The sequence below is a fragment of the Pyrus communis genome, chromosome 2, assembly GCF_963583255.1.
Source record: "Pyrus communis chromosome 2, drPyrComm1.1, whole genome shotgun sequence".
Lineage (NCBI taxonomy): Eukaryota > Viridiplantae > Streptophyta > Magnoliopsida > Rosales > Rosaceae > Pyrus > Pyrus communis.
Genome location: NC_084804.1, coordinates 7,783,059 through 7,805,721, shown reverse-complemented (window position 1 = coordinate 7,805,721; position 22,663 = coordinate 7,783,059). Strand labels below are relative to the sequence as shown.

Below are 22,663 nucleotides of genomic sequence, written 5' to 3'. Positions count from 1 at the left end.
TGCCTCAGCCGTAGACAGTGCAACACTTTGTTGCTTGACAGAAGCCCAAGCAAATATTCCAGAACCAAATGAAAATGCATATCCTGAGGTACTTCTCATGTCATCTTCACTGCCTCCCCAATCACTGTCACAGAAGCCAACTAGGATTGCTTCTTTTCCCTTTTCATACTTGATTCCATAGTCTAAGGTCCCTGAGATATACCTGAGTACTCTCTTAGCAGTTCCCATATGAATTCTTGTGGGATTATGCATGAACCTTGATAAGAGACTGGCTGCATACATAATGTCAGGCCTTGTTGCAGTCAAGTAGAGCAGACTCCCAACAATTTTCCTATAGAGATTTTCATCAGCAGGTTCAGAACCATCCATTTTGCAAAGCTTCTCATTTGTGATCAATGGTGTTCCCACAGATTTGCATCCTTCCAGATTGAATCTTTTAAGCAGAGATTGTGCATACTTCTCTTGATGTATGAAGATTCCAGTAACATCTTGAATTACTCTAATTCCTAAGAAGTGATGCAGCAAGCCAAGATCTGTCATCTCATATTGCCTCATCATGTCTTTTCTGAATTCTTCAATCATTTCTTCACAATTTCCAGTAAAAAACACATCATCAACATATATGGACACAATAAGCATATCAGATTTCTCACCAGTTTTTGTGTACAATGTAGCTTCACTAGGACTTTTGTTAAATCCACATCTGTTGAAATAGGAGTCTATCTCACTGTACCAAGCCCTGGGAGCTTGTTTGAGTCCATACAGTGCCTTGTTTAACTTATACACTCTCTCTTCTTTATTTGGAACTTCAAAGCCTTGTGGTTGATCCACATACACTTCTTCCTCCAGTGTGCCATTTAGAAAGGCTGATTTAACATCTAATTGATGAAGTTTCCATCCCTTTTGAGCAGCAAGAGCAACCAAGGTTCTGATAGTGTCTAACCTTGCCACAGGGGCAAAGGTTTCATTGAAATCGATCCCTGGTTGTTGTGAGTAGCCTTTGGCTACCAGTCTTGCTTTATTCTTCTTTATAGATCCATCCAGATTCAGCTTGGTCTTGTAGATCCATTTTACACCTATCACATGTTTATCACTTGGTCTGTTCACTAATTGCCAAGTAGAGTTTTTTTCAATCATGGTGATTTCTTCACTCATAGCTTTCTGCCAAGATTGATCCATTTCTGCTTCTTCAAAACTCTCTGGTTCAGCAATACAGTAGTTGCAAACAGCATAGATCTCATCTAGACTCCTTAATTTTAATGGAGTTGTTCCTGGGGAGGATCCCTGCAATTCTTGTCCTTCTGCATTTGAAATGGAGGACTGAGATCCTTGTGATGGTGTAGAGAAATCGTTTTGACTTCCACCTGTTATAACAGTTTCATTTTCAGGTTGCACAGATGCTTGTGTTCTTTCCATTGTTAATGGAAATGTGATGGTGTCAATGTTCTTGGTTTCCCAATTCCATGCTTCATTTTCTTTGAACACCACATCTCTTGAGATTATAACCTTATGTGTCTCAAGGTTGTAGAGTCTATAGCCCTTTTCACAGCTTCCATAGCCTACAAGAACACACTTGATACTGTTGACTTCAAGTTTGTGTCTTAATTGAGATGGTATCTGTGCATAGCAGATTGATCCGAACACCTTCAAGTGCTTTACATTTGGTTTTCTACCACTAAATGCCTCAAAAGGTGTTTTCCTCTCGAGTGCTTTAGTTGGACACCTGTTTAGAAGATACACAGAAGCATTGACTGCCTCACCCCAGAAGGAAAGTGGCATTTTCTTATCATGCAGCATTGACTTGGTCATTTCAACCACAGTCCTATTCTTCCTCTCAGCTACACCATTCTGCTGTGGTGTGTAAGCCACTGTCAATTGCTTCTGTAGTCCTGCCCCTTCACAGTATTCTTGGAACTCAATGGAAGTGAACTCACCACCTCTGTCACTTCTTAGTCTTTTGATCTTCAAACCACTCTGAAGTTCAACCATTACTTTGAACTTTTTGAAAATAGTAAAAACTTCACTCTTGTTTCTCATGAAATAAACCCAAACCATCCTTGTGCAGTCATCAATAAATAACAGAAAATATCTGTTCCCACTGAGTGTAGGTGTTTTCATAGGACCACACACATCTGTGTAAATGAGTTCTAGAGGTTGGCTTGCTCTCCATGCATTTCCCGTTTCAAAAGAGTCCCTGTGATGCTTCCCCAGTATGCAACCTTCACAAGGTTCTTTTGTTTCCTGTAGCTCAGGCAGTCCAGTCACCATTTGTAATCTCTCCAAGTTCTTCAAACTGTGAAAGTTGAGATGTCCATACCTCATGTGCCATAACCACGAATTCTCAGCAACACTTGCTTTTAGAGCAACTGAGTTTGTGTAGTCTAGCATAAGTGGAAAACTTTTATTTTCAGTCATGCCAACTTGTGTTACCAGGTTTTGGAGGCTTCTGTCATCAAAGATCTCCACCATGTCATCCCCAAAGAGTAAGAAATAACCATGTGCAATCATTTGTCCCACACTAAGTAGATTTTCATCAAGGCCAGGTACTAGTATCACATCCTTGATGAATCTTCTTCCACCCTTTGTCTGTAGAACTAGAGTTCCTTTTCCAGTTGCTTCCACAAGTTGACCATTTCCCATTTTAACTCTGCAATTGAAGCTTCTGTCAATGTTGACCAACAATGATTCATATGCAGTCATGTGATTACTGCATCCACTGTCAATGTACCAGATTCCTCTTTTATTTTCAGTTCTTACAACACTACACGCATAAAACACATTTACTTCCTCTTCTTCTGCTCTATGTGCATAGTTGACAGCTTGGTTCCTTCTTGGATTACAGTCTTTTGCCAGATGACCAAATCTCTCACACTTAGTGCATTTGGGCTTTCCCTTATACCAGCAGACACCATAGTGTAATTTGTCACATATTTTGCACTTGGTTTTAGTGGATTCACTACTAGATTCTGATTTTGGTTGTGGAGTGAACTTGTTATCCCATTTCTTCCCTTTTCCTTTCCAGAATTTCTTTTGATTTGAGTTGTTCCCCTGAGCCTTGTAGCTGTTATCTCTGTCAGTCACATTTAGGCTTGTAAAAGCCTTTTCAGCTAAGCTTTCAGAGTGCATGTTTAACCTCTGCTCATATCCTTTCAGTGTACCAATCACTTCCTGAACCTCAATAGAATCAAGGTCCTTAGTTTCTTCTATAATGGATGCAATAGAATCATAGGATTTGGGCAGGCTTATAAGAATCTTCTGCACTAATCTTTGGTTTGATAGTTCTTCACCAAGAGTTTTCATTTGATTCACTATATCAGTCATCCTTGTTAAATAAACAGATAGAGATTCGCCATCATTCATACTAGTGTACTCAAAATCTCTCCTTAAACATTGTAGTTTGACAGATCTAACCTTTTTGTCACCCCGGAATTCTTGTTGAAGAACATCCCATGCAGCCTTGGATGATTGAAAGTTTGAGATTCGAGGAAATATTTCGTCAGAAACTGCCCCTTGAATGATGCCAAGAGCTTTTGCATCTCTGGTTTCATTAATCTTCATTGAGCTCTTAACTGACTTTTGATCTTCATCACTGGAATCATCACTAGACTCTGCATTTTCGATACCCTTGTCCACCAAGTTCCAGAGATCATATGATCTGAATATGGTCTTCATCTTGATAGACCAAAAATCGTAGTTGGACCCATTGAAGATAGGAGCCCTCAAATCTCCTCCACTGCTCGAAGTAGCCATGTGAGACTTGTAAGAGTAGTAAGGTTTTCAAAAAATTCTGGTTGAGTTTCCCTCCTTTTTTTCAGTAGTACGTAGCACACAAAACGCCCAGTTCTTAATTCTTGATCAGAACCAGAGCTCTGAGGCCATGATAAATCTTGATGTTGTTTTGAAGTTGATATTTTAGGAGGGAAAGTTTAACACGGAAGGGGAAAGGTTTTTTTTCAGGAATGTGCAGAGCTCTCTGCACAGAGAGCAGCAACACAGATATTTTATAGAAATATCAGAACAACAACTTTCTGTTACAAGCCATCTCAGCCCTTAATTCATAAAACAGAAATCTAAGCCTACACTTGTCCTATGAGACTAAGTAATGACTTAACAGTTGATCCCTTCCTTGTCAGCCATTAGATCAAAAACAACTTTCATTTGATTCCAACAATTGGCACGAAAATGTGGCGTAATAATGTGCTTTGAACTTCTGATTGCTACTTTGGTGTGATCTTCTTGTGCAGGATCATATATCATTGGGGAGTTGAGTGAGCAATACCCACACGTAACAACGTATAAGGTTGACATCGACGAGGTGCGCATTCGAATTGGAATTTAGTCTTCTGTAAACTTGGATCGTTTTTTTTTTTTTTGGCAACCATTTTAGTTCTTTTGTGGACTACTTAAATCCCAGCTTAAGATTAAGGTCAAAACTCGGAAGAACTCTTAAGTGTTGCTTATTATGAAATCTAGTTATCCGTTACGGGTTTTAATTCCCAAGTTAGTTTTAGCAATCATTTTACTTGTGGGCTCATAGCCATCTGGCATGGAATGGTTAGCTAGTTTGAATGTAATTTCGTTTCTTTTTATTTTGGGAGCAAGAATTTTTTCATAGTTCATACCTAACCTTGTTCATTCTATCTACAGAAGGCCTTACAAACACTTTGGACGAGTTGAATATTTCCTCCGTGGTAAATGATTTGCTTTAATTTTTTTGAAGAAAATGCTCCAGTTATATAGCTTCTTTTATTCATGGCACTCGTGGGATGATCTTTTTAAGATGGTCTTTTGAATGGATTATTGCTGGTTCCATCTTAGTAATTCTATATGTTTTAACTTGGATATGGTAAAATCCAAGGTCCATTTGGTTTCTGATCTGATGTGTGCATTTTGGTGCAGCTTACATTCCAATTCTTTAAAGATGGGGGATGAAGGTGGCTGAAGTTGTTGGTGCTAAAGTTGCTCGCTCGAGAAACACTTTTAGAAAACGCTTCAAGTAATTCTTTAGTACATTACACTACACTTGTGTACTTTCTCATTTGTGAATGTGGTGTTTATATTAAATGCATAATAGCTTTTAATGGTTCAAGTTTCTCCAAATGTGATCAGTTCTATAGCTCAATTTTATATTAAACCCTATCGTAGGATTTCCATTTCATGTGTGGGTGTGTAACTAAAACTGTTGGTGTTGATGACGCTTGGAAAGTAGCTATTTAAAAACGTGGTAGTAAGTTACGTAATTCATTTGCGCTCGTGTCATTGGAGCTTACAACTAGACCAAATGATATACCATATTGTGAATCAAAAAACCAAAAAACTCTCCGCAATGTGGAACGTTCTGTGGTTATTGGTGTAATTGTTATGTGATGACAGTGCTAATAGTATTGGAAAACAATATAGTCAAGTCCTAAGTTCTTGTCTTGATAACGGACAAAATGATTCAAACTTGAGACCTCATGTAATATTATGAAAGAAAATTATTAAAACAACAATTTCTGGGTTACTATATGTCCTAGGAGCTACAACCGCAACAACTCCGTGGTTGTCGTATTATTGTAGCACATCTCATTGACTACACTTGTTGATTGATTAGGAAGATGAAATTGATACGATGGTGTTACAAATGTGTCTGATACTTTGAACACTTTAAACAAGGAAATGTCCAACTTAATGTCGGCGAACACGTCTAAAATTGTGAACTTTTATACTTTTCCACATAAAGAAATTATGAGATTGACTTAGAAGTAGACTTAAAATATAATTTAGCCATAAAAATATGATGGTGTTAAAATATAATTTAGCCATAAAAAGTCCAAACACATTATAATTTTTTTTATCATTTTTGTTCCCTAATATTAACAAACGAGATTATTCAAACGTGTTTGATACTTCGAACACTTTGAACATGGAAATGTTTAAAATTGTGAACTTCTATACTTTTTCCGCAGAAGGAAATTATGAGATTGACTTAGAACTTAGAAGTTGACTTAAAAGTAGGCAGGAGCATTTGTGTCCTTGTCAAGTAGTCCCCCTCCCCACTCAATCTCTCCTTCCTTGCAATTTCATGGTGTGAATGAACGCGTGAAAGTCAATCGAGTTGATGCACGCTGCGTAGCAATATTTTCTTTTAAGCTCTCATTGCTTTGTTATATACATGAGTTAGAGTTCACTTGTTGTGTTCATCTGCAACCAACTGGGGAATATATAAACTGATTTCTCCTATGGGTACCTTGCTTGCAAACACCTTTTTCAATCCCCTCAATATTTCTCTCTCTTTTCTCATTTTGCTTTTGGCATCTACGTATCTACCCACTGCCATAATCTGCTTGGGTGATATCGGAGTTCCGAGCACCAGCACTGTGAAGCCATTATGCATTGAGGAAGAAAGGCGAGCACTTGTCAGCTTTAAGCAACATCTTGTTGATCCTTCTGGTAGGCTTTCTTCTTGGGTGGGTCATGATTGCTGTCAATGGGAAGGAATTTCATGCAACAACAGCACCGGCCACGTTGTGAAGATGGACCTCCGGAATCCGTATCCAGATTCCCATTCTGATGCCGAGTGGGACGAGTCGGCTTATAATAAGTCTTTCTTCCGAGGTAAGATATATCCTTCTTTGTTGAGCTTGAAACATTTAAAATACCTGGACCTCAGCTACAATGAGTTTCAAGGCATTCGCATTCCGATGTTCTTCGGGGAGCTTAAAAGTTTGCAATATCTCAATCTCTCATTTGCATCATTTGGGGGAGAGATTCCCCCCTCTCTTGGTAACCTGTCAAGCCTGAATATTCTTGACCTCGGGATGAATTTCCGCTTGTCTTCCGGAAACTTGACTTGGCTTTCTCACCTCTCTTCCCTAAAATACCTTAATCTCAATTACGTGGACCTTAGCCGCAGAGGAGCCAGTTGGGCATATGATATTAACATGCTTCCTTCATTGTTAGAGTTACACTTATCTTCGTGTCAAATTGAAAGCATTCAACTCTCACTCCAAAGGATTAACTTGACATCACTTTTGGTCCTTCATATGTCGAATAACAGTATTAAATGTTCTTCATTTCCCAATTGGGTTTTTAATCTTAGCAGCCTCATGACACTTGATCTATCGTGGAATAATTTCAGTAGTCCTTTTCCAAATGAATTTGCAAACTTCAAATCTCTAGAACACCTTGATTTATCTGGAACAGGCTTAAAAGGTCAAATTCCGAAAGTCATTGGAAATTTGTGCAAGCTAAAGGTCCTAAGCCTTTCTGGCAATAAGTTTGATGGTGGGGGGATTGAAGAGTTTTGGAGGAGCGTCTCAAATTGTCCAAATAATTCATTAGAGTCGCTATATTTGTCTTCTTGTGAGTTGGAAAGCCAATTGCCGGCCTCCATAGGAATGTTAAAGAGTCTGCAGAATCTCCACCTTGGTGGAAACTCTTTGGTGGGCTCAATTCCAGATTCCATCGGAAACTTGTCATCCTTGAAATCATTGTACCTCTCTTTTAATAAGATGAATGGCTCCATTCCAAAAAGTCTGGGACAACTCTATGAGCTAGTTCACCTCGATCTGTCTTATAATTCATGGGAAGGTACTCTAACGGAAGCCCATTTCAGAAACCTCACGAGATTACAAGATTTTCAAGTAGGAATTCAAGTCACAGACCCACCCATGTCCCTCATTTTGGACGTGGCTTCTGTTTGGGTTCCTCCTTTCAAGCTCCAATCAATTGGGATCATAAATTGTCGGGTAGGTCCTGGTTTTTGGGCATGGCTTCAATCTCAAACTGAACTGATCGACATCACTCTTCATGGTATTGGAATCTTTGAAGATTCAATACTAGAGGAATGGTTGTTGAAGATGTCTTCCCAACTCAAAAATTTGGATTTATCATACAACCAATTACGTGGAAACTTTCCATCCCGTTTGAAATTTCCAAATTTAGAGTATATTAATTTGAGTCATAATCAGTTGGAGGGCCCACTCCCACTTTGGCGGTTCCCTAATGTCTATTACCTTTATCTTCAAAGCAATCTATTCTCCGGGCCAATTCCCTCCAATATTGACCAAATGATGCCCAATTTGGAAATTTTGTTTCTTTTTGAGAATCATTTGAATGGCACTATTCCTCCCTCTATCTGCAACATGCAAAACTTGGAATACTTGTCCATAAGGAGCAATCAATTTTTTGGGGAATTCCCTCATGCATGGAGTGTGGGGAGTAATATGAATCTTCTAGATGTTGGTCACAACAATCTCTCTGGTAATATTCCCACTTCATTGGGGGTATTAAGTTCACTGCAAGTATTAAAGCTCAACAACAACAATTTTGGCGGTGTAATTCCTGATTCCTTGCAAAATTGTTCTGGTTTGAGGAGTCTTGATCTTGGACACAACAAGTTATTTGGGAACATACCTCTATGGATAGGAGTATCAAATGTATCCTTGTTGTATAGGCTACAATTACGATCCAACGTTTTTATAGGACATATTCCCCAGCAACTGTGCAATCTTCGGAACCTTCACATCCTCGATCTTAGTCACAACAACCTTTCAGGTACCATTCCCAAGTGTTTGGATAATTTAAGTTCGCTGGTCAACAATAATTCTAATGACTTCAGTATGAGTTCTTTTGAGCAAGCCACACTGACGCTAAAAGGAGCGGAGCTTGTGTACAACAGGACTCTACAACTTGTAAAGAGCATTGATCTTTCATCAAATAATTTACAAGGTGAGATTCCTGAAGAAATAAGCAACCTCATCCTGTTGGGCACCCTGAATTTGTCCATGAATCAATTGACTGGAAAGATCCCCTCCAAGATCGGAAACTTGCATTTGCTCGAAACTCTTGATTTCTCGCACAACCACCTTTCAGGACATATTCCTCAAAGCTTGTCATCTTTAACCTCTTTGTCCCACTTGAACTTGTCTTATAACAACTTGACTGGAAGAATTCCTTCTGGAAGCCAGCTTCAAACGCTCAATGATTTGTCCATTTATATGAACAATCCATCGCTATGTGGCATTCCTCTCTCAACTAATTGCCCTGGAGATGACACTTTCCCAGCTAAGGATGCGAATGACAGGAATGAAGATGGAAATCATGATAAGTTGTGGTTCTCTGTCAGTGTGGTACTTGGCTTCATAGTAGGTTTTTGGAGCATTTGCGGCACATTGATCTTAAAGACATCGTGGAGATATGCCTATTTTCAATTCTTTGACAACATCAAAGATAAGGTAGCACTAGCAATTGTATTAAAAGTGGCTTGTTTCAAAAGACTTTTTTCTGAAGTTTGATAGTACTATGTATATGTGATGTTTTCCCCTTTATACGTTGTATTTTTGGCACTTGCAATTTATGTAATAAATAAAGGAATTGTATCCATCCTTCAATAGATGTTTCCACAAGGAACTTTATGTATTCTGATTTTCTCATGTGTAAAAACTTGGAATTAATAAAAACTAATGTTTTTTTATTTCTACTAATTATTGATAGCATAATACATGTGACAGCCTGTCCCGAGAATTTAAAAAACGTACGTGTGAAAAGACGAAATTGCCCCTAGTTTGATTTCTTTACGTTCATTTGTTGTTTTTGAGTTTGGGTGGCATGTTTGGAGCCACACACACACTCCCATACTTCACACCTTTCTGTCCATTTCCCTGTGATCCTCCCGAGCCCCATTTCCCTTCCCTTTCACCATATACGTACGGACACACACCCAAAACCCATCAAACACCCACAGATCGAGAAAACCAAGGCCATATTCGAACTCGTGAAGCTTGTGGGAGCCCAACCGTACCATTTTCAGGTAAGAATATCAACGTTTTCACGTCAATTCCACGAAGTCCGATTTAGGGTACTATTCATGCAAACGTGATTTCTCACGTTTTAGGAAATTTGAAGCTCGTAGGTAGCTTGGTGAGGTTCCAAGGAGGCTCGGAGTAGTTCGTTCGAAGGAATTGGACGTCGGGATCACTGTATTCGAAGTTGGCCGGAGTTGGGTTGTGTTGACAAGTGAGATTTCGTGGTTTTTAACCATTGAGAGTAGTATAATTGTGTTCCTCTAGTTCCAAGCTTCATTTTGGTACCAATTTTGTCGAATTTTGGTGAAAAACAAAGGAGATATCGAAGTTTGAATATTTTCCAGTTTTCCGGCGCCGTCGCCGGAGAAGGAGACGGAATATTCTTGACGCCGTTGACGGAATCTGTCAAAACTGACGAAATATTCTCTACGGCGTCAGTTGACGCCGTCAGCGTGCCAGGCATGTGCTTGCGCGTGGCCGGCGCGTGTGGCTGTGCCTTGGCCGGCGCGTGAGGGCGCGTGCGGTGGTGGAAAATTTTTCTAAAAATTTGGGTGTGATACTGAGGTAGAGTAAAGCACGATGGTATATTCATTTGCCCAATTTGAGCAATGTATGACAAGTTATTTCAAAAAGTTGGTTATGTGCGTTAAAAATTAAGGTTTTTGTAGTTGTTTCGCATATAGGTGATACGTATCCCGAGGACGAGCGTGGTCACTCGAGGTAGGGGGGCTACGACCCTTCCAAATACCAGTGAATGGGCTTTTGGTTTTCCGTATATACCTATATACTTATATTTTCCTAGAAATAGATTTGAATTGTTATTTGTCATATGCCATGCATTATATTATCGTTGTTTGTGCACCATTAGTCGCATTATTAGTTGCATACATATACATATGCATATTGGGTGCTATGGACGCACAGGTAAGTGTTATTCATGTTTATATTCAGTAGCGATTCGAGATGCTTAGAGAGCTCATAACCTGCACCCCCGGTGTTAGTGCTCCCGCCCAGAGTAGGGCACAGTCCTTCACGTGATGTTCACCTCCCGCACCACACGCTCAGCTTGGATCCAAGTTAGGTGCACAGTCCTGTCGTACAGACCACATTAGGTGGTTTCGACTCGTAGGTGACCCGCGATTATTCGCACAGCCTTCACGTAATCGTAGCACTAGAGCGTTTATATGTTTTACACCCAGGTCTGTCGTACAGACCACTTTAGGTGGTTCCGACTCGTGGACAGGTTTAGTATTGATATTGAGATTTGAGCTCTATATGCAGCCGTACATGTCACGTTAGGTGACTCCGGCTGCCAGACTATATGTTATTGATATGATTTATACCTGAGCACTTGCATTTCATTATGAGGTTTCGACATGGCATATTCTTGAGCATGATTGGCATATCTATATACTTACGCTTTTGTTTTTACCCACTCACGCTTTTGTTTTGCGCCCCTCCAGGTTCTAGTTGACTAGCAGGTTTGGTGGTTTCCCAGAAGATTTTCCTGGCATTTCTGACAGACGATCACCATTGTAGGACCACCTTCGGGTGTACTGTTGTTGCATCATTTTTCTTTTGGACTGCTTTAGGCTTATGCTCTAAACTTGTGTCTCACTTACGCTAGCATTTGTTCCTATTACCTTTTGTATGCTAGTTTTTATTATTCGTACTATTTACATTACTATTTTATCAGCTTCCGCACTGTGCACATGGCTACGTCACTTCCACGTGACGGCCAGCATGCTCCGATCTCGATCAGGGTGTGTCAGTTTGGTATCAGAGCCTAGGTTTGGCAGTCCTGTGTCTTTGTGAGTATTCTAAGGGTTTTGGTGTCTTCTGTCAGAATTATGCCGCCTTGTCGGGAACCACGTCGCTCTACTGAGCCTAGTTTCCCCGATATTGCTCAGCTGGGGGAAGTTATTGCTACCGCCATTCAGTCGGCGATCCGACATCCCCAGAGGACTCCTCTCGAGACTATGTATAATCTGAAATTGGATAAGTTCGAAGGTAGTGAGGGTCACGAGGGTGCAGAGCGATGGTTGAAGCACATTGAAAAGACTTTTCGTGTGTTGCACAATCAGGGGAACCTTCCTGTTGAGAGGTGGGTCGAGACGACCTCGTGGTTTCTGGGTACGGAGTCTGCAGCCTGGTGGGAGCAGGAACTTTGTCGTTTGACTCCAGCTGAGAGGACTGATTGGGATGTTTTCAAAGAGTTGTTTAAGATGAGGTTTGTGCCTCCTGAGTATGTAGATCGTAAGAAGCAGGAGTTCACCGAGCTGAGACAGGGGAAGATGACGGCGAATGAGTACTATCGGAGATTCACTGATCTGTCTTGCTACCATCCAAACGTTGCTGGTAATCCGGCGGAGATGCTTCGTCGTTTCCGTCTAGGTACTAAGAAGAAGTGGCGTTCGATGGCGACTACTACCCAATGTGATACCTACCAGGATTTCTACGAGATATTGTTGAGGATTGAAGATTCTGAGAACATGCAGAGTGAGAGTGAGGAAGAACAAAAATATGGTAATTAGAAGAAAGATGACAAAGGTAAAGGTCAGGCCTCGCTCGGGCCTCGTAGGACGCAGAACTTTAAGAGGGGTGGCTCCAGTTCTAGCTCTTCTAGCGGTGGTCTCAACGCCATTGGTCAGGGACGAGGAGGTAGGTTTGCTGGTGGTGCCAGAGGGCAGAGACAGGGTGACTGTGGTAGAGGCAAAGCCGCAGTTTGCCGCATATGTAATAATCGGCATTTTGGTGAGTGCAGGCGTGGCAGCAGTGGTTGCTTCACGTGTGGGCAGATGGGACATCAGGCTGCGAATTATCCCCAGGGTCAGCAGCAGAAGCCGCAACAGACTTTCATGCCACCACCTGCACCGATTCAGCAGATTCAGAGTCTGAGTAGTTATGGACAGGCAGGTCGAGGTGATGCCTACCACTACCATGGTGATGTTGTTCCTTATGCCCCAGGACAGTATCAGTATCCCCAGGACCCGTATTCTCAGGGTGGTTATCCTCCGTATCATGGCGGCTATATGCCGTATCCTCCAGCATCAGCAGGTGGTTCTCAGTGGTTTCAGGGAGGACAGTTTCAGCCAGGAGAGATTGCTACTAGTAGTGCTGGGTCTTCGAGGCAGTCTGGTCAGCCCAGTCAGGGGCGTGGCACATAGAGTCGTGGTGGCCAGACGAGCAGAGGTCGAGGTGGACGATCGCAGACCCAGGGGCGTATTCATAATATTTCTCTGCAGAATGCTCAGAACAATCCGGATTTGATTATGGGTACGTTAAATATCCTTGGTTATTTTGCTAGAGTATTAATTGATTGTGGAGCTACACATTCTATGATTTCTCATACATTTGCTCAAGTGACGCAACCTCGCCCCACACCTCTAGGGTATGATTTAGAGTTCGCTATGCCTAGAGGAGAGAGATGTATTGTAGATCATGTGTACCCAGGATGTCCAGTGATAGTTGAGGGTGTTGTTTTGCCAGCTGATCTTATCCCGTTAGATATTGTTGACTTTGATGTGATTCTGGGCACTGATTGGTTGCATTTCTATCGTGCCAATATTGATTGTTACGGGAAAATAGTTACGTTTCATCATCCTGGACTACCTGTGGTTACTTTTGTGGGTGAGCAGAGTGGGGTGAGACATGGTGTTATTTCGTCTTTGCGAGCGAAAAGGTTGTTGTCTAAGGGTTGCCAGGGGTACCTAGCTCATGTGGTGTTGAATGAGGCCGCTCCTGGCAGAGTTGAGGATGTGAGAGTAGTCCGACACTTTCCCGATGTTTTCCCCGAGGATTTACCTGGTTTACCCCCAGATCGAGACGTGGAGTTTACTATCGAGTTGCTTCCAGGTACTAATCCTATTTCCTTGACTCCTTATAGTATGGCTCCCGCTGGGTTAAGGGAATTGAAAGTTCAGTTGCAGGAATTAGTGGATAAGGGTTTCATTCAGCCTAGTACTTCACCGTGGGGAGCTTCAGTATTGTTTGTGAGAAAGAAAGACGGAACTTTGAGGCTGTGTATTGATTACAGGCAATTGAATCGGGTGACGATTAAAAACCGTTATCCGTTGCCTCGTATCGATGATTTGTTTGATCAACTTCGAGGTGCTTGTGTATTCTCCAAGATTGACTTGAGATCTGGATATTATCAGCTGAAGATTAGTAGGGATGACGTTCCTAAGATGGCATTCAGGACTCGTTACGGTCATTACGAGTTTCTGGTTATGCCATTTGGGTTGACGAACGCACCAGCGGCTTTTATGGATTTAATGAACCGGGTGTTCCAGCCATATTTGGATAGGTTTGTTATTGTGTTCATCGACGACATTTTGGTGTATTTGAAGTCTAAAGCGGAGCATGTTCGACATCTTACTTTGGTGTTAAAGAGGTTGAGGGAACACCAATTGTATGCTAAGTTTAGCAAGTGCCAGTTTTGGTTAGACCAAGTTGCGTTTTTGGGGCACATCGTTTCAGCTCAGGGTATTCTGGTGGACCCTCAGAAGGTCGCAGCTGTGGAGAGTTGGGAGCAACCGCGAACCTTCACTGAGGTGAGGAGTTTCCTTGGTTTGGCGGGGTATTATCGACGATTTGTCAAAGATTTTTCGGTGATTGCTTTACCACTGACGAGATTAACGAGGAAGGATGTTAAATTCGAGTGGGATGATAAGTGTGAGCAGAGCTTCCAGCAGTTGAAGCATTGTCTCACTCATGCACCTGTTTTGGCACTCCCGGACGATAGTGGTGATTTCGAGGTTTATAGTGATGCTTTCTTGAATGGTCTGGGATGTGTGTTGATGCAGCATGGTAGGGTGATTACTTATGCTTCACGACAGTTGAAACCTCATGAGTTGAATTACCCTACACATGATTTGGAGTTAGCCGCTATTATCTTTGCATTGAAGTTGTGGAGACACTACCTTTATGGGGAGAAATGTAGGATCTTTACAGATCACAAGAGTCTTCAGTATCTTTTTACTCAGAAGGAACTTAATCTTCGTCAACGGAGGTGGATGGAGTTGCTCAACAATTACGATTGCACGATTGATTATCATCTTGGTCGTGCAAATGTAGTTGCTGATGCACTTAGCAGGAAGTCACAGGGCCGCATTAATGCGTTGTTTGCGAGTCGTATTCCCCTTTTGGCAGACTTACGTGCTACGGGAGTGAGGTTAGAAGCAGAAGATCGAGAAGTGGCGTTACTTGCTAATTTTCAAGTTAGACCAATTCTAGTTGATCGGGTGCTTGAAGCTCAGGGATCTAATAGGGAGACTCAAGAACTAATTCAAGCTCGAGATCGTGGAAGGAGGAGAGACCTCAGAATTCGTGATTCGGATAGCATGTTGATGCAAGAGGGTAGAATGTTCGTGCCTAATAATTTGGACTTGAAGAAAGAAATTCTCGATGAAGCACATATCTCGGCTTACGCCATGCATCCAGGAGCTACTAAAATGTATCATACCATTCGACCATTTTATTATTGGCCGGGTATGAAAAGGGAGATAGCTGAGTATGTGAGTAGGTGTGCTGTTTGTCAGCAGGTCAAAGCGGAAAGGAAGAAGCCGTTTGGGTTGTTGCAGCCGCTTCCCGTTCCAGAGTGGAAATGGGAAAATATCACTATGGATTTTGTGTACAAGCTTCCGCGTACACATAATGGTTTTGATGGTATTTGGTTGATCGTTGATCGGCTCACTAAGTCGGCACATTTTATTCCTGTGAGAGAGAAATATTCTTTGGGCCGTTTAGCGGAGCTGTTTATCTCGAAGATTGTGAAGTACCATGGTGTCCCTGTGAGTATTGTCTCGGATCGTGATCCACGATTTACATCCAAGTTTTGGGTGGCTTTTCAGGAAGCTTTGGGCATGAGACTACTTTACAGTACGACGTATCATCCTCAGACGGACGGACAGTCAGAGAGAACTATTCAGACTTTGGAGGATATGTTGCGAGCTTCGGTGTTACAATTTGGTGATGCTTGGCACCAGCGGTTGGATTTGATGGAATTTGCTTACAACAACAGCTTTCATTCGAGTATCGGCATAGCGCCATTTGAGGCATTGTATGATAGATCCTGTCGCACACCGTTGTGTTGGTCAGAGGTCGGAGAAAGAGTCTTAGTGGGTCCGGAGATTGTTGAGGAGACTACGCAGAATGTTCAGGTGATTAAGTTTAACCTGAAAGCAACCCAAGACAGGCAGATTAGTTTAGCAGATCGGCATGCTACGGACAGAGTGTATGAGGTTGGAGATTGGGTATTTCTGAAACTTTCACCGTGGAGAGGAGTTGTGCAGTTCGGAAAGAATGGTAAGTTGAGTCCCAGGTATATCGGACCATACATGGTCACAGAACGAGTTAGTGAGGTAGCTTACAGGTTGGAGTTGCCTCCGAAGTTGGCTAGAGTGCATAACGTTTTTCACGTGTCTATGCTTCGACATTATGTTGCCGATCCGTCTCGCGTGATACCTCCTCAACCGTTAGAAATTAATCCAGATTTGACTTATGACGAGGAACCGGTGACGATCATCGATTGGAAGGAAAAAGTTCTGAGGAACAAGTCAGTGATGTTAGTGAAAGTTTTGTGGAGGAATCATTCAGTCGAGGAAGCTACGTGGGAAACAGAAGATCGGATGAGGGATTTGTATCATCGGTTGTTCTTTGATCACTAGGGGTTGTAATTTGGTTGTTTTGAATTTCGGGATGAAATTCTTGTAAGGTGGGTAGGTTGTGACAGCCCGTCCCGAGAATTTTAAAAACGTACGTATGAAAAGACAAAATTGCCCCTAGTTTGATTTCTTTACGTTCATTTGTTGTTTTTGAGTTTGGGTGGCATGTTTTGGAGCCACACACACACTTCCATACTCCACATCTTTCGATCCCTTTCCCTGTGATCCTCCCGAGCCCCATTTCCCTTCCCTTTCACCATATACGTACGGACACACACCCAAAACCCATCAAACACCCATAGATCGAGAAAACCAAGGCCATATTCGAACTCGTGAAGCTTGTGGGAGCCCAACCGTACCATTTTCAGGTAAGAATATCAACGTTTTCACGTCGATTCCACGAAGTCTGATTTGGGGTACTATTCATGCAAACGTGATTTCTCACGTTTTAGGAAATTTGAAGCTCGTAGGTAGCTTGATGAGGTTCCAAGGAGGCTCGGAGTAGTTCGTTCGAAGGAATTGGACGTCGGGATCACTGTATTCGAAGTTGGTTGAAGTTGGGTTGTGTTGACAAGTGATATTTCGTGGTTTTTAACCCTTGAAAGTAGTATAATTGTGTTCCTCTAGTTCCAAGCTTCATTTTGGTACCAATTTTGTCGAATTTGGGTGAAAAACGAAGGGGATATCGAAGTTTGAATATTTTCCAGTTTTCCGCGCCGGAGAAGGAGACGGAATATTTCGTCAAGTCTGACGGAATATTCCTGACGCCGTTGACAGAATCTGTCAAAACTGACGGAATATTCCCTACGGCGTCAGTTGACGCCGTCAGCGTGCCAGGCACGTGCGGCGGTAGAAATTTTTTCTAAAAATTTGGGTGTGATCCTGAGGTAGAGTAAAGCACGATGGTATATTCATTTGCCCAATTTGAGTAATGTATGAGAAGTTATTTCAAAAAGTTGGTTATGTGCGTTAAAAATTAACGTTTTTGTAGTTGTTTCGCATATAGGTGATACGTATCCCGAGGACGAGCATGGTCACTCGAGGCAGAGGGGCTACGACCCTTCCACATACCAGTGAGTGGGCTTTTGGTTTTTCGTATATACCTATATACTTATATTTTCCTAGAAATAGATTTGAATTGTTATTTGCCATATGCCATGCATTATATTATCGTTGTTTGTGCACCATTAGTCGCATTATTAGTTGCATACATATACATATGCATATTGGGTGCTGTGGACGCACAGGTAAGTGCCAGGTAAGTGTTATTCATGTTTATATTTAGTAGCGATTCGAGATGCTTAGAGAGCTCATAACCTGCACCCCCGGTGTTAGTGCTCCCGCCCAGAGTAGGGCACAGTCCTTCACGTGATGTTCACCTCCCGCACCACACGCTCAGCTTGGATCCAAGTTAGGTGCATAGTCCTGTCGTACAAACCACATTAGGTGGTTCCGACTCGTAGGTGACCCGCGATTATTCGCACAGCCTTCACGTGATCGTAGTACTAGAGCGTTTATATGTTTTACACCCAGGCCTGTCGTACAGACCACTTTAGGTGGTTCCGACTCGTGGGCAGGTTTAGTATTGATATTGAGATTTGAGCTCTATATGCAGCCGTACATGTCACGTTAGGTGACTCCGGCTGCCAGACTATATGTTATTGATATGATTTATACCTGAGCACTTGCATTTCATTATGAGGTTTCGACATGGCATATTCTTGAGCATGATTGGCATATCTATATACTTACGTATATATGTATAGCTATTTTCTGGGAAGTATACAGGTTTTACGGCGAGGGGTTAGAACGTATTTTATAAATGGTTCTCGAAAAGCTTTGTTTTTACCCACTCACGCTTTTGTTTTGAGCCCCTCCAGGTTCTAGTTGACTAGCAGGTTTGGTGGTTTCCCAGAGGATTTTCCTAACATTTCTGACAAACGATCACTAGTGTAGGACCACCTTCGGGTGTACTGTTGTCGCGTCATTTTTCTTTTGGACTGCTTTAGGCTTATGCTCTGAACTTGTGTCTCACTTACGCTAGCATTTGTTCCTATTACCTTTTGTATGCTAGTTTTTCTTATTCGTACTATTTACATTACTATTTTATCAGCTTCCGCACTGTGCATATGGCTACGTCACTTCCACGTGACTGCCAGCATGCTCCGATCTCAATCGGGGTGTGTCAATACAAAATATGGCCGTCATCCATTCAATGTTCACTACAAGCAAATGTGCTATAGGGTACCATTTCTTATCAGTGGCTTTGTAAACCTATGTGTCAATATTGTCTAATTTTAGTGCCTTTAACCTTTGTAACACCGTCATTGGTGTCAACTATAAAATTTTTGATAATGAAGTCATATTGTTTTGTTTTTCAATTGGAACCATTCTGTTTTTTAGTTTTTCGCTCCCATTTTGCTGTCAAAAATAGTTCAATATTCATTTAGTACCGCTATTCCACAAATATTTTTACATCCGTATAAATATGAGTTCAATTTTTCTGCACTCAAAACCCTTTGTGCCTTATATTATACTTGAGCAATACGTGCTCTTTTCACTAATTTTATCTTTAGTTTTTATTTTTTTTATTGAGAATGGCCAAGTGACACTCACGTAGATAGGGCATAGAGAGGCCACAAAGGGTTTTGAGTCTAGAAGATTTAATCTCTGCATAGGAAGGAAAGAAGGAGAGAGAGGAAGTTGCTTTTATTTTATTTTGATTCAATTTGGAAACCAAATCCAATTTAACTCCATGTTTGTCGATCCTGTCAGAGTCTAAATGGAAGATGAAAGTGCTTTTATTTTAATCTGATTCACAATTTGTGGAAATGAAGAGAAGGAAAGAGCGACATAGGGTTGTAAAGCCGTCCTCGGAGAAAAGGGTGCTGAGATTGACACTATTTAATTGAGTAATACTAAGGAGACCAACTATTTAGACCCAATTTTGTAAACTATATAATATGTTAGTTGATGATTGAATTATTACTTTTCTCTTTTATTACAAAGGATAAGGAATAAGATTTTGATTTACTTTTTGTTTTTTTTGGGTTCCGTCTTTCTACTAAAGTAGCTCATATAGTTTGCAGCTGAAGTGCATTTGGTTTGCGTGCAATTTCTTTTTCCAAAATTTTAGCAGATAATAGAGGTTTGAGGATAACAGAAAAATTATCAGAGTTAGGATTAGTGAGTGAGTGGACACATGTCACATTTTCAGAGGGGTCACAGATTGACACATGGGTATTTGGAGAGATTTTTCGGTATAATCAGAACACGAGATGGTATTCCAAGTGCTATTATAAAAATGGTAAGATATATGTGTTAAAAAAGTTAATAACTTAAAAAATAAGATATCTCATTACTTATATAAAAATATGTGATAAATCATCCGTGTTTTGGCCAGAAAGAAAAATTTTCTGAGTATTAGGATGCCGAAAATCCGAACTCTTTCTTCCCGGGGATGAAACTTACTTTGTGTTCTTCAAAAAAAAAAAAAAAAAAAAAAAAAAAAGAAACTTACTTTGCCCATTCATTTAATGACATGTGGACTCCACTATTCCTCAAGACTCAGTATTTATTGTTTTGAAAAACTAATTATTTGATTTCCACATAAGCCCTCACTAATCAACCAGCTTTATACCCAAAAAAGTTAAAATAAAATAAAAAATAAAAAATTCAGATTCCCATGTGGCCGTTCGCTCTCCCCACCCCTTGCTTCTTGCGTATCATGTTCAGATTCTTCAATCATAGTCTACCGAATTGCAGAAGAAATTGTAGAACACCCATTCGAACCTAACCAAATCAATGTCCTGACCGAACCAATATAAGAGATTCGAACCATGGCAAATTTTCAAATTCGTTCCCTAAGAAATCTTGACCAATCGCCGTGAGGTCGTCACCTGAATAGAGAAAAATAGGAATTGGGTTTTCTGGGGAGACCTTGTACTCAACCAAAGCACAAGAACGATCACATTGATGTATAAAATATTTGACGACTTCATATGAGCAGCAAGCAATCTTTGGTTGCAGGTTGCTGGGCAGAGAGGAATTCAAAGAGACGATTGAGCAAGAGTAGAAGTGGATCATGATTATATTTTTTTTGCCAAATTTTTTTCATGGTTTCTTGTGGTGACATGACATTTTTAATATGACCCTTGTGGTGAAAAGATTTTTAATTAAACTCTCGTGGTGAGCTTTATTAGTAATTGATGTCCAAATCCAAATTTTCGTTAATCTTCCGCTAAATAAACTCACATGACTATCACATAGAGGGTCAAATTTGTCATTTCAATTCAAATTACATCCTATTTCAAGGACATCTAGTATGAGGTAGGGTTTAATGGAAATTAGATTTTATGGAAAAAAAGTTCGAATGTAAAGAGTGAAACTAAATTGGTAAAACCACGTCAATGGCTAGAAGAAAAGGTAAAAGTGATGTTGGAGAACAATTTAGAAAATAAACACATAATCAAAAATGCATTTCACACATAGGTCTCGTTTGATACTTGGGGTGAGATGGAACATAGTGGGACAAAAGTAGTTCGTTCTACTCCGACCTGCATACCAAACATAGCACAAAAAACTTTCGTTCCATCTCGTCTCATTCTGTCCCATCTACGTACCGACCACGCCCATAGTGTCAACGTGTTTTCACATGACAATATTTGTGTGGCAACAAACTCGTCGCTTCAGTTTATTTAGAGCATTTACCTTGAGCCCGAGATTTCGAGCTCGACTACTCACTAATATGGCTTGTAAAACAATCTTTATGCGCTGTGTGGGCCTTATGGACTAGGCCTATATACCTTCACCAAAAGGCCCATTTACATATTCATTGTTTTGGGCTCTTCTTGTATTTTTGCCTTCAACCCCAAACAAAGCACCGAATCGATAGAAGAAAAATGGTGAGGAACTCAGGGGTAGCCATGGCACGGCAATTGCTCGGCAATCGCAGCACTTCTTCATCGTCACAACCTTCCTTCCAATTCTTTCCAAACCCTGGCTTCTTCAATCCCCACAGCACCATCTCCGCCGCCCACAGCATCTCCTTCCATCTCCAAACCCTTCTCCAATTCCCTCCATCACTTCCCAAACCCTCACGTTCTCCAACTCCGACCTCTCTCCTCGCCCTCTGGTACTCCATATTTCTGTTATTGTTGTCGCCATTGTTCAAAGTTTCAATTTTTAAATTTTGGGTTTGGGAATAGCTCAGTAACTTGAATTGTTGATTGAATTTCAGGTGCCTTTAATATTGTTGTCATTAAGTAGGAGGATGAATTTAGCACCGCAATCAGCAAAGCTAAAGGTTGTTTTTTTTTTTTTTTTTTTTTTTTTTTTGGGTTTTTCCCGGGTTTCGGAATTTTTTTGTTTTGAGAAAACTTGTCATATTTTCATACAAATTGTCTGATTTATATATAAAATTTCATATATATGGAGCTGTGCCAACACTTTTCTATTTCACTGCAATGTGGCGCGGGCCTTGTAAGTTCGAAAGACGTTTTCTTTTAAGCAATGAAGTCATTGGCACGAAAATGTGGCGTAATAATGTGCTTTGAACTTATGATTGGTACTTTGGTGTGATCTTCCTGTGCAGGCAGGTTCATATCTCCAATCATTGGAGAGTTGAGTGAGCAATACCCACATGTAACAACGTATAAGGTTGACATAGACGAGGTGCGCATTCGAATTGGAATTTAGTCTTCTGTAAACTTGGATCATTTTATTTTTTTTGGGGACCATTTTAGTTCTTTTGTGGACTACTTAAATCCCAGCTTAAGATTAAGGTCAAAACTCGGAAGAACTCTTAAATGTTGCTAATTATGAAATCTAGTTATCCGTTACGGGTTTTAATTCCCAAGTTAGTTTTAGCAATTATTTTACTTGTGGGCTCATAGCAATTATTTTTTAGTTTCTCTCTCCCATTTTTCTGTAAAAAATAGTTCAATATTCATTTAGTACTACTATTCCACAGATATTTTCACATCCGTATAAATATGAGTCAAATGAAGGTACTTATGTTAGTGTGCTTTCTTTCTATACTAATTTGGATGGGTTGGGATCTATTTATTAGAGAATGTTATTCGGAATGAGATTGAATTGAATGCGTTTTTGGGGACTGCGTTGGTGGATCTTTACAAGAATACTGGTTGTTTGGATAACACTGGATACGTGTTCTAGCAAATGGTAGTTAAAAAAATGTGTATTTGGAAT

At 40.8% G+C, this 22,663-nt stretch overlaps 2 protein-coding genes and 1 long non-coding RNA gene across 3 annotated transcripts; all 3 read left to right on the top strand.

The window, feature by feature from the left end:
• The first annotated feature begins 4,239 nt into the window (after positions 1-4,239).
• LOC137724244 (uncharacterized) lies at positions 4,240-5,110 on the top strand. Its single transcript, XR_011067320.1, has 3 exons — positions 4,240-4,315; positions 4,648-4,691; positions 4,900-5,110. It is a non-coding gene; the product is annotated as an uncharacterized lncRNA (long non-coding RNA).
• Positions 5,111-6,177: 1,067 nt separating this feature from the next.
• On the top strand, positions 6,178-10,199 carry LOC137726362 (receptor-like protein EIX2). Its single transcript, XM_068465281.1, has one exon. The coding sequence runs from the start codon at positions 6,222-6,224 to the stop codon at positions 9,276-9,278; it is 3,057 nt and encodes a 1,018-aa protein (XP_068321382.1). The 5' UTR covers positions 6,178-6,221; the 3' UTR covers positions 9,279-10,199.
• A 2,770-nt stretch (positions 10,200-12,969) lies between these two features.
• LOC137722304 (uncharacterized) lies at positions 12,970-16,567 on the top strand. Its single transcript, XM_068461275.1, has 4 exons — positions 12,970-13,402; positions 13,484-13,723; positions 13,952-14,852; positions 15,645-16,567. The coding sequence occupies exons 1-4, from the start codon at positions 13,061-13,063 to the stop codon at positions 16,454-16,456; spliced, it is 2,295 nt and encodes a 764-aa protein (XP_068317376.1). The 5' UTR covers positions 12,970-13,060; the 3' UTR covers positions 16,457-16,567.
• Positions 16,568-22,663: the final 6,096 nt, after the last annotated feature.